Source organism: Lindgomyces ingoldianus (genome assembly GCF_010093535.1).
Source record: "Lindgomyces ingoldianus strain ATCC 200398 unplaced genomic scaffold BDR25scaffold_36, whole genome shotgun sequence".
Taxonomy (NCBI): Eukaryota; Fungi; Ascomycota; class Dothideomycetes; order Pleosporales; family Lindgomycetaceae; genus Lindgomyces; species Lindgomyces ingoldianus.
In genome coordinates, this window is record NW_022985197.1 from 255879 (window position 1) to 268498 (window position 12620).

General features: G+C 36.8%; 2 protein-coding genes across 2 annotated transcripts; both read right to left on the reverse strand.

Moving 5' to 3' along the window:
* Positions 1-76: 76 nt before the first annotated feature.
* Positions 77-1933, reverse strand: BDR25DRAFT_238488 (rab geranylgeranyl transferase escort protein-like protein; the record flags this gene model as incomplete). Its single annotated transcript, XM_033685635.1, has 4 exons — positions 77-405; positions 585-1628; positions 1681-1799; positions 1860-1933. 4 exons carry the CDS (start codon positions 1931-1933, stop codon positions 77-79), a joined length of 1566 nt encoding a protein of 521 aa, XP_033542730.1.
* A 1477-nt stretch (positions 1934-3410) lies between these two features.
* Positions 3411-6091, reverse strand: BDR25DRAFT_360058 (uncharacterized protein; the record flags this gene model as incomplete). Its single annotated transcript, XM_033696189.1, has 17 exons — positions 3411-3625; positions 3674-3854; positions 3893-3968; positions 4007-4018; positions 4049-4060; positions 4098-4156; positions 4196-4215; positions 4255-4364; positions 4414-4455; positions 4529-4542; positions 4602-4652; positions 4767-4855; positions 4930-4984; positions 5107-5173; positions 5217-5294; positions 5393-5468; positions 6049-6091. 17 exons carry the CDS (start codon positions 6089-6091, stop codon positions 3411-3413), a joined length of 1200 nt encoding a protein of 399 aa, XP_033542731.1.
* Positions 6092-12620: the final 6529 nt, after the last annotated feature.

Genomic DNA, 12620 nt, shown 5'->3' on the forward strand with positions numbered 1-12620 from the left:
TCCCTAGAGCAACTTCCCATATGCGCCCAAGATCCTAACCTGTGTTAACACCAATGCAATCGCCACCCAGACATGATTACTCATCATCATCACCTTGATTCGCCTCCCTATCTTCAAACACTAAGAAGTCGCCAGCACTATCACCCATGATTTGCTGCCATATTCCCTTGACGTGATCTAAAACGGAGTCATCAAAGGCAAGATCCGTGAGTAGATCAAGAGGACGTTCGTCGGGGTCCAAGGCTAGCAAGCTGATTAAGGGTCTCGGGTGCTGTTCATATTGGAGCGTCCAAAGTACATTTGGTGCTGGAGTTACATCGACGGACAACAGCAGTGCCCGAACAGCTTTCTTGAGAAGTTGAAAGCCCTTTTCTCCTGTCAGAGTAGTTGAAGCATACAAGACACCTATGGCGGTTAGCTACGGGTTCCTATGAAGGTATCAAAGCTAGAAGGGTGGAAATATAGTCGACATCAGGTTGTCAGAGGATAGTTATCGTCAATGTTGTTCAGACAATGTAGATAAGTATTCATAGTTGAATCATCATAAGAATAGGGAAATAGTGATAATTAGAGACTAGACTCACTTTGACCGGCTGCACACTCTCCAGCATCGCTGTTGTGAATGAATATGTAGATTGGCGGCAACTCAGCGGCTTGTTCGTCGGCGTCTAGGGGTAGACTTCCAGAGGGAAAGACGACAACAGCACAGGCTGGAGGCGGTGCGTCTTCTGCAATAGGTGGGAACAGTGGTGGAAGTGGAGAAGAGACAATGGTGATTGATTTGCAACATGTTGCGCTTGAGATTGGAGGTCGTGACAATTCGCCGACGACATGCTGTGCGGATATGGCTTCGCCATCGTTCAAGCGAAGCCTGAAGCCGCTAGTCTCCTCTTCGGAATTATCAGCGGATGTAGGCCCGTCGATACACGAGAGACGTTTGCCAAGGACGTAGACTCCACCCCCAACCGCAGAGGCACGACAGGCTACCTGGGTGATCTCGGACATGCCGCCCCACTTGGGAATAACAGAACCAAATCCAGCGCCAAACAATCCAATGGATCGCAGATGCCTCGCTATCCGTGGGAGAGCATACTCTGTGGTGGTCTGACTTGAAACTGAGGGGGATAGGGTGAGTGCGAGCAACGGAGCATGGAGTGTGATGGGTATCTTGAACTGCTCTGAGAGAAACGTTGGAAACGCCTTGGTTCGATGATCTTCCCACATCTCCATCTGCTCTTCGTACTCGGTGATGAACCGCAGGAACCTCATTAAGGCTCGTTTTGCCTTGAAATCGAGGACTTGGTCTTGGAACACGTCTTCTCTTCCGTTGGGCACCTTGAGCAACCGACCATGCCGCGGGCCCGATTCAGACGAAATTGAAGGCTCGCCATTGTCCATGTTGTCTGACTCTGCCGAGTATACCCACCAGCTTCCGACGGCGAGGAATTCAAGTTGTCTGTAGACTTTCGAAGATACCAGGTACTGGAGAAGTGTCGAACGAGCATATATGAGTTGTGGACTCAACGCCAAACTGTACGCTCTTGAAAAAGACAACGAGGGTGTTGTTTCCGACACGGCCGATTCAGACTTAGTGATGGAGATATTCGAGAAGGCTGCAGCAGATACATCTTTTTGACCCGTTAGCATCACTTCGCAAAGCTTTTCGAGCGATCTTCATACCTTCATCTATATGCTTTTCCCACTCTTCAGCTTCTTGTAAGCTGAAAGCAGCTTCAGTACCTCCATAATAGCCGTTCTCATCGATGTGGAGGATTTTCTTTCCGGAGCGAGACAAGGCTCTTCAGGTGCTGCGTCAGTCAGACTTGCGTAGATATTAAGTGCAGCCAGAGTATACTTACAGGGCAAGAAGGGACTGCGGTAGACCTGTCCCTACGATCAGAACGTCCCATTCTGTGCCATCGAGCGTGTCCATGGTTGTTGGTGTGAAAAGAGGGAGTTACTCGGAAGAACTTGGGTGCCGATATTTTTCTGCCTAGCGTGGATGACTAAGACGACTCTAAATTCCTTTCCGCCCTGAATTGGACTCTTTTCCTGCAACACGCGCACGCTGAGGGCATCGCTCCACGAATGATTTTGCCCAGAACGCTCAGTATCTTCACTGGTATTGTTTGTGCGCGTGATATGGATACTCGTCCTGTATCTCCCGCTATGGATTTGATCTGAATTAGCGGGTCGTAATGTGGCGATACATGCACACTCTTTGAATCTCGAGCACACTCATTCTTTTTGAAATTTGGCCTCTCAATGATACCCCCTACCTCTACGTCTTGGGTCTGGGTCATTCAGCTTTTTGGGCTGTACATTACATGACTGCGGAGACTGCTCCAAAGTGATTTCTAGGTCCCTCCTGACAGGGTGTTGGAGCGTTTGTTTCGTAAGGTGGTGCAGCTGGGGATGCTGAATGATGCATGATTGCAAAGCCTTTGGTAAACCTCACTTACCAATGCCTAATCAAATACCTCTTCACGCCTCATACCGTTTGTAGAATCACACCCAATCAATCCATCGGTAATAAAGCTATGAGCGACACTTGGAATCGAACTTTCAAGTCTCACCACCGTCAATTCACACTAAGCCTTTGATATATACTAAATAATTATCCCTATTCTGTCACATATTCAGCCTCATCTTCCTTGGTCTAGTGGTCATGATTTCCGCTTGTCATCCAAACAATTGCTCGGCTGTTGATTGCCTACAAGCGCGGGAGACCGGGTAGGTTGAATCCATATTACATATTCCTGAATCTAGCTAACGAGTAGAAAAAAGGTTCGATTCCCTGAGGGAGAGAGATGTCCTCTATGTATTTTTGCTTCTCTGTTTGGAAGAGCGGTACAGCGGGAAATTGCGAGTAGCATACCAATCAAACCCAACTTTTGAGTAAAGGACACAGCCAAGTGTTTTATCTGAACTACCTTTTACTTGGTTTGACGATTCCGCGTCGGTCATCAGTGTCTTCATAGACGTCGTTGCATAGCGCTGGTGAACAAACGGATGCTCAACCAACACTGATGATTTTAGCAACCACAAGGCGCCTCACGTATCGAAAAATTCCGAGTACACAAATGGAATTGGAAAACAAGGCTACAAACAAGGACGAAGGACTGTATCTCTCCGTTGCCAATTACTTCTACACCAACTCCCCTCAACTCTCTACCTTCTCAGATGCCTCCAAACCCTGTCAACCACAACCTCACTTCCAGTCGAAAACGTCCCCTCATACCCCAAAAACACAACCGCTCTTGCAGCCTCCCCAATCCTCCTCATGGGCGTCAACTTCGCACCCTGAACCTCAAATGCAGCCAACTCCTCCTTCGAAGTTTTCACCACCCCCATTGTCGGAGTCCTATTATATCAGGGACTCACCACATTAACCCTAACATTCATAGGCGTCAATTTCGCAGCGAGTGGATTGCAGTTTGGCTTACAGCATAGACGAACATTCCTGGGATGCCGCGACGGTTTGCAAAGGATGTTGTGAAGATAATAGCCCTGCCGGGTGTTATGAGGGGAGTGAGCTGTGGGCCTTGGCCGAAGTGGCTGGAAACTGTCTCTGCTAAGGTGGAGATAGCTAATGTGGATGTTATATCGCATTTATGCGTAAGTGCTTTGCCACCAAGCGAATGTTTCACGGGCTAGATGTTTACCGGGTTACGGCCAGTGACTATCACCCCCGCACGTTCGGAAAGAAGGAGCTGTGCGGTTGCGAGGCCGATACCATGTGTGTCGTCGATGATGACCGACTTACCGTTCTTTATCTCTGGCATGTCTAAGATGCCCTGAAAAGAATAATTAATAGAGGATGTAGAGATGAGGAGGAAGGAAGGTGTTCGGGGCTAATTGCTGTTATTCTAGTCCTACGTGCCTTCTTGACCCTCGTTGCCAACTCTCCCATTTTCTTTATAGCCATACCCATGGCGATGAAGCTGTGGCTACAGAAATCTGTGGAACTCAGCAAAGGAGTTAACAGCAGTGTGCTTATAAGCACGTTTTCGTATTCCTCGCAATCATGATGGCTTACTTGGCGGACCTATTGGCGTTGCTCCAACATCGCACAGAATATACTAGAAAAGTTGCACGCTCGAGATGGGATATGATAAAATAGTATGGCAGATAAAATAAGAATGGCTATTCGTTCCTAAGGGTAGGATCATAAGTAGAAAAAACATAGAGAAACCAGAACAGCATGGAGTGTCACTTAGGGTGATTGAAGCCCTCAAGCTCTGGGTTAGATACCGTTATTAATGTGTAATGAAGGGTCATTGTTCCCCATGGTGACTATGCTAGCTGTCCCAACGTCTTCTGCGGTTGTCTTTTCCATGTGGATGCATAGACATCGTACGTTCCTTGTCTAATCACCGGAACCATGGTCCTATCTGGTGACAAAATAGGTACATGATGGGGATAGGAGGGTTGCCGTTCACGTAGTGTTTAGGACTTCCTCCAACGAAGGAAATTGAGGATTACCCCTTAGCATTCGGGGAGCATTACTTTAAAAACTGGTCATTACGGTGACGCAAGTGGCTGAAAGAAATAAGACCATCAGTTGTTCCGTATTAGATCTCAAGGCTGAGAAAGGATACTTGACTAACGAATGCTAGCGACATCCGAACTTGGTTGGACTGAGCTGACCCCTAGAGTAAAGTTCAGGAGTAGGGATTATGGAAAGCTAATCATCTTAGTAGATGAGGTGGTGGGCTAGGTGCGAATTCTGAGAATTGGGGCGACATTGTGTTAGAGTTGGTCACCTTCAGCTGAAGCCCAAGTCTGAGTAATGTGTTCCACCAGTCGTCCGGCCAGTGAGGCCAAAACCCACTAAAAATAACGAAAACTGTATCTCAAGATCTCAACAACCGCTTGAAATAACAGTTCTAGATTTATAATACAGCCATTTTTGCGCCTCTAGAGCACACTGTAAATAAATAGAAGAGAATAATACAATTATTCCGCAGATATTTGGTTTTAGCTATATTTTAGCCCTATTTTGGCACCCAAACATGATATTTTAACAACAGTGTAAGTGTAAACTCTAAGCCTCGAATATAAATTTTAGAAGAGGTATAAAATGCTCATCTTAGAATCATAGACCTTTCTGCTTTTCCGTTGTTGAGATGTTAAGTTGAGAATTTCGTAATTTTCAAGTAGTTTTTCGTGACTAGTGGAACACGTTAGTTAACGAATTCAAGAGCTTATGTAACCGTGGTGTGTCAGCACATTCCCAGTTCCTTATCTTATCGGGGCTGTACTTGCCAGTGATCCACCAGCCGGTGAATTCGCTCACAAGAGAGAGCATCATGCTTAACTTAGTTTATTCCCTCGACATCGAGGTTATCTAAACATCTAGGATATAAAAGCCTTTTGAGGTCAGATTGACTGCAGCTTCAGCTCGACCCTGGCCATGTAACTTTCTTCAAAGCTTTGAGAGAACAGCCTCGGCGCCAGAGACTTATCTCACGAGTCAGACCCTCAACCCAGAATCGCCCTTAACTTATTTAGGAATAGACAGAACTTCTAAAACTTCTAAGCTAATTAAAACTTCTAAGAACTTCTAGAAACTTCTAAACTAATTAAAACACACTAAATAAGAGAGGGGCAATTCTGTCCTAAAAGTCTAAGAGAAAATAGTAGTTATTTATGTGTATCTTAATTTATCTATTAGCTATTAGCGTTACTATCTTTAACAGTGTACTTTACCTCCTAATACTATGTTAAAATTCTTAAAATTGTTATTACTGTAAAGCGCTTGTCTTGCTCTATAATATACATTAAATATAAATAATGCTAGCACTCTATCTAACACGCTAGCAGACGCACTAGTAGACGCACTAGCAGACGCGCTAACTATAGCTTTATTTAGCAACTTTTCCCTATTATTAAGCCTACCTTCTAGGCTCTTTTAGCTAACAAGTAACTCTCTAATTAAATAAAATAAAAATATGTTTATGCTAGATTAACCTATAGACTATAATAATAATATAGGTGCCTCTAGCAACCTTACCTAGGCAGGCAGGATCTCTGGCGCCTCCACACGGCGTCGTAGTCCTATGTTGTGGCGTGAGAAGTTGCAGTACATAGTAAACACGTTGCAGACTGTCTAATAAAGCTTTTAAGACTTTATGCTAGAATAAGTAGATAATAAAAAGGATAATACACTTTTTTAGCATTACTAGTATTATAAGGCGTGTAACAGGCAGCACATGCTAAAGACTTTAATAGACTTACTTTTTAAAATAAAAGTCTTTTATATAGAGGATGTAATAAATTATTGCGCTTTAAAGCTAAATTAGCTAGTATAAGAGATATACTTTAAAGATTTTAATTTTAATATAGATATATTAACACTTAACTTTAATAATGCTAGTTAAACTATTTAGAATTAAGCGCTAACTTAGTATAACTTTATTATAAGCATATTACGCAATTTACGCTAGGGATATGTAAGCTACTAAGGTGCTAATAAGTCTAATGTAATTAAAAAGCGCGTGTTTACTATTACTAGTATTATGTGCTTCTTTTAGGCTAAGAAGAGATTAAACACTTTAGCATTTATGCTAGATGCTTATTTTATTAGGTCTAAAACAAAGTGTTGTGTAATTAAAGTTTTAAGTAGACTTAGGTTATATTATTTATATTATTACACTAATAAGCTAATAAATAAGGTTGTAGAAAAAGCTTAAGTATATATGCTATTTAGTACTTTTAATACTTTTAATACTTTTAATACTTTTAATACTTTTAATACTTTTAAAACTTTTAAAACTTTTAGAACTTTTAAAACTTTTAAAATTACTTATAAACCTTTAGGCTAATAAAAACTAATAGTGCTAAAAAAAATAAATTATAAGTTCTTATAAAGAACCTAAAGCTAGTACTTATGTATAATAATATTAACTTTATAGATTACACGCGCTATAAGAAGGCAGGCTATACAGCTACTATGTAAAGCATAACAAACGCTGTAGCTATTTTAGCTTCTAAGCTACCTAAGTCTAGTCTTACTTAGTCTATGCATAACCTAGCAGTTCTTCTAGGTTTTAAGGACATTATACTTAGCCCTAGATTAGATAGGCTAGATAGTATTAATAATAATATATTCTAAAGTCTTATTACTAATTTAATTAAGCGTCTCTACTTAAAAGCTATATTGCATGTCTTTAGTAGTAGAGCATTTTTTAAATACCTAGCATTCTCTATTTTAAACTACTTACTCTTAGTTAAGACTAAGTATTATTAGTTAAGTGCTATATTTAATAAAAAAAAGTTTATTAGTAAAACTTATAAAGTTTATAATACTATTTAGCTAAATTAATTAAGTCTAAACATGCCTAACAACCTTGCTAATATTTCTAGTAATAATTTTAATAATTACTTTTAGTTATGCTATAGTAATTAGCTTACAGCGCGTAATATCTACTTAATATAAGGTAAACAGGTTTAAGCAACTTAACTGTATAATAAAAAGCAGTAGTTGCTTAGTGTTTCTGCATAGTTCTATGTGTAAATAAACCTTTTGTTAACTATTAGCTAAACACATTAAGGCCTAGTTATAGTAGATAAGGTTGCACACTATACTATTAAGTTAGATGTTGTTATGTAGTGTTAAACACAGCTTACATAAGACAATAGTAAATACTATCTACTAGAACTGTTAGTTATTTAAGGGTTTATGTCCTATGTTACTGCACTGTTTTATACTACTATGCAACGCTAACACCTTTTTCTAGAACATACAACTAATAAGTTCTTCTTAAAGCGCCTTAGTTATATAAAGAATGCTATTAAAAATCTTTTAGTAAATAATTTCTTACAGCTAGTTAAAAACATACGCACTGTTGCCTTTAAGCGTCAGGTGTGGGGTTCTAGCGCTAGTGTAGATAATGTTGAGTTCTGTACCATGTGTTGCATGCTCTAGGAGATTAAGCTCTTCCTTGCAGTACACTATGCTATTAGGTACAGCAATATTAGCATGTTATAACACTTTATAAATCCTCTTATTATTGTTTTCTTTAGCGCTAGGTAGATAAATTATAGCTAGAAAATGCTTTAGTATTACTAGCTTCTCTTGCTAGCTAACACTGCAGAGTTATAGCATGCTATCCTTGCATCTAGTCTTATAAACTAGTATAGACAGGAAAACATGTTTAAGCTAATTAATCTAGGCCTAGAGCATCTTAACTATAGCTATAAAATTAATTTAAAAAACTATAAAAACTTTACACATAATATTAATTAAGTGTTTAACTAGACTTGCCTCTGTAATGTCTAGGTAAAGAAGGTGTAGATAGCGTTAGAGAGGGTCTTTAGTAAGAATATGCCTAGTAGTTATACTTCTGCTATTACTATTTAAAACATGTTCCTCTTAGCTTAAATACTTATTATAGATAGATTAGTAGCGCTTTAAAACTTAAATAATTTAGTAAGCTATAAGTTCTTTAACTTATTTAATATATACACTGCTAGGATAGATATGCTTAAGGCAGAGGTTAATAAATTTAACTGCGCGCATGTGCAGCTTTAAGGCTCTGTAGACCTTCTATATCTAACTGCCTAACCTAACACCACAGACAATTCTAAGTTTGCTAATATTGCTAAGTACGCGCGCGCAGTTAGAGATAAGTTTAATGTAATTATAGACCTAGCAATTACTAGTAGTGCTACTAATTAGATTAGAAGCTAATAGAAGTTCTAATAATTAATAGCCTTTTATAATTACATTAAAAGTTTTTAGGAGTCTACAAAAGTTTCTAGAAGTCTACAGAAGTTTCTAGGAGTCTATAGAAGTTTCTAGGAGTCTACAGAAGTTTCTAGGAGTCTGCAGAAGTTTGTACAAGTTTGTAGGAGTTTGTAGACAGTAGAATTATAGAGTTATATACAACATTAAAAAAGCCTATTTATAGGCATTCCTTAAAGCGCTTCTATTAAAGCATTTCTATTAAAGCGTTTTAATTCTAGCATTTTTATAAAGCTGTGTCTATTAAACTGCGTCTATTAAACTATGTTTATTAAAGTGTGTTTATTAAACTATGTCTATTAAAGTGTGTCTATTAAAGCGTTTCTATTCTAGCATTTTTATAAAGCTGTGTCTATTAAACTGTGTCTATTAGACTGTGTCTATTAAAGTGTGTCTATTAAAGCGTTTCTATTCTAGTATTTCTATAAAGCTATGTCTATTAAACTGCGTCTATTAGACTATGTCTATTAAAGCGTGTCTATTAAAGTGTTTTTATTCTAGTATTTTTATAAAGCTGTGTCTATTAAACTATGTCTATTAGACTATGTCTATTAAAGTGTTTTTATTCTAGCATTTTTATAAAGCTATGTCTATTAAACTATGTCTATTAAATTATGTTTATTAAAGCGTGTTTATTAAACTATGTCTATTAAAGTGTATTTATTAAAGTGTGTTTATTAAAGTATTTTTATTCTAGCATTTTTATAAAGCTGTGTCTATTAAACTATGTCTATTAGACTATGTCTATTAAACTGTGTCTATTAAACTATTTCTATTAACTAGGTAGCTTATAGGTTAAAGTTATTATATACATTACATGTATAACTGCCTAAATATAAGGTAGTGTTAGCATAAAAGTTTCTGCCTAGCATAAGTGTAAAGTATGTAGTGTTACTGTAGTATAAGGCAGCGTCTGTAATAAAGATATTATAGGCGCTAAAGTTATTATTATAAGATAAGTATACTAGTGTAATATTTATCTACTTTAAGCTTATCTACAAGTCTTAGGAGATTATTACTAATTAGACATACTAGCGTACAAGCTGCTCTACCTCTTGTCTAATAGTAAAGTAGTAATAGTAAATATTATAAGCACTATGTCTACTGCTTCTACTATTATACCTATTAGAATACCTGTTGCTGTTGCTATAGTAAAAGCTATATTTACTATATATATAGAAGTTAAACACTATTTTAGTATAAGTAAAAGTTAAGCTAGAAGCTATGTAAGTATTAGTTAAACACTAGTAGTTAAAGTAGTATAGTTTAAACTCTAAACTTTAAAAAAACTAAGGCTTAAACTAACTATTTTTAAGCTACTAAAAATATAAGCTGTCTTAATAAGCTTTACTTTAAAGCTCTTCTAAAACACTAGCTAAAGCTAGTATAAAGTTAAAGCCTAGATAGTAAGAAATACTTTACTAAGTTAACTTAACTTTAACACTTTAGCGTCCTTTTTTATATAATACTTAGAGCTACTCTAGAGACAGTTTAAAGCTGCTGTAATAAAGGTGTATATAAAAGTTATTATATATTAACATTATCTTACTAAGCTCTGTTACCTAGATCCTTCTAAGACACTAGCTAAAGCTAGCATAAAGTTAAAACCTAGATAGTAAAAGACACTTTGCTAAGTTAATTTAACCCTAACACTCTAGTGTTTTTTTCTATATAGTACTTAAAGCTACTCTAGAGACAGTTTAAAGCTGCTGCAATAAAAGTGTACATAAAGGTTATTATATATTAACATTACTTTACTAAGCCCTATTACCTAGATTTTTTTAAGATACTAGCTAAAGCTAGCATAAAGTTAAAACTTAAGTAGTAAAGAACACTTTACTAAGTTAACCTAACTCTAACACTTTAGCATTCTTTTCTATACAGTACTTAAAGCTACTTTAGAGATAGTTTAAAGCTGCTATAATAAAAGTGTATATAAAAGTTATTATATATTAACATTATTTTACTAAGCCCTATTACCTAGATCCTTCTAAGACACTAGCTAAAGCTAGCATAAAGTTAAAACCTAAATAGTAAAAGACACTTTACTAAGTTAACCTAACTCTAACACTTTAGTGTCTTTTTTTATATAGTACTTAAAGCTACTCTAGAGATAGTTTAAAGCTGCTGTAGTAAAAATATACATAAAAGTTATTATTTATTAACACCTAATACTTATTACACAGCAATGCCGCCAGCACCCCTAAGAGGTAGAGGAGGGGGTAGCCTTTTTAGTGCTAAGAGATAATACTCTATCCCCCTAGGTCTAAAAGGCAGTTTTGCCTGTAGGTCCTTCCTATAGTAGGTTAAGAACATGCAACTACCTCTATAAGAGTTAGCATAATAATAAGCGCAAGTTAATCTAGCATGCTTAACCTATAACTTAGTGTTATTAAAATAATGCTAGCACTTCTAACCTTTTTTTTAATAGTAAGTGCACTGCTAATTACTTAGCAACTACTTACCTAACTTTATTTTTATAATTTAGCCTACATAACTGTAAACTGTGTCTGCCTTTTTTTATAAAGTAGACTTTATAGCCTTTAGAGTAAACTACTACTTGCTATTCTTCTAGTAAACATAATGTTTACTAGTAAGCTAGTTAGCCTAAGCTTATAGCTAGTAAACAGGGTTTACCTGTTAACCCTAGGTGTAGTATCCTTGCAAGCCAGGCACAGGCGCAGGCACCACCACAGCAGGGGGAGGAGAAGGGAGGAGGGGAGTAGCTAAAGAGGGAGGGTTGTCCCTAAATAGCTACTAGACCTTATTATTATTATTATTATTATTATTAAAAAGTAGCAAAAAGAAAAGAAGAGAAGGAGAAAAAAAAAAAAAAGAAAAAGAAAAAAAAAAAAGGTAGTAGTAGTAGTAGAGAAGAAGAAGAAGAGAGGCAGAGGCGGATAAGAAGGGTAGGAGGGAGGCAAAGGCAAAGGCAAGGGTAAAGGTAAAGGCAATAGTAATAGCAGCTATACTAATGTTAGCAACCTATGCTTTTAACTATAACTACTATAAAGACAGCAACAGCAACTAATAGCTTATAAAAAGTAGAAAATGCGCTTACTATAAGTTACTTTATAGCTTAAAGCAGCAGCTACTGCTATAGCTTAATGTTTATTTTAGGTTATAAAACCTAAGGCTTCTAAAAAAGACTAAAAGTAAAGCATGTTAATGTTATAGTTAAAGTTAAACTTATAATATAGTGTTATTTATATTACTATTTATTAGTTACTAGTAAGTTACATATGTTATACTTTTACTACAGCAACTTTACTATATTCTTACTTTTACTAACTTCTAAAACTTCTGTAAACTTCTAGACTAATAAAGACCCTATAACATATAGTACTTTTTTAAATTATAGAATACTTTAAAACTTTAGCTAACTTTTACTAATTAGATTACTATAAACTATAATTTTACTTTAAATATTTTAGATATTTTAAGTGCTTTAAAACTCCTGCAAACTTTTAAGCTAACTAAGGCACAAAGTAAAGAATTAAAGCCTTTAAAAAAATGCTTAGGCTAATAATATAATTTATAACACATTAAACAGCTTTTTTTTTTATTAGTTATATATTACACCCTCTTACTTTAAAATACTAGTAAGAAACTAAGAACTTTTTTTTAGTAACATAATGTATTTTTATCTACATCTACTAATGCTGCCTAGGGTTGCAATAGTGTGGTGTTTGCAGCTGCCTTATGTATATATAGCTTATTCTGCCTACTGCGACTTGCATTGTCGCGTACTGTTACTAGCAAACTCCTGTCTTCTAGGGGCTCTAGCTAACTAGATTAACTAGTGCTAGCAGTTAGCGTTACTAGCCTACTATTAGCCTACTTTTAAACATCTTAGAGAACCTAGACTGCA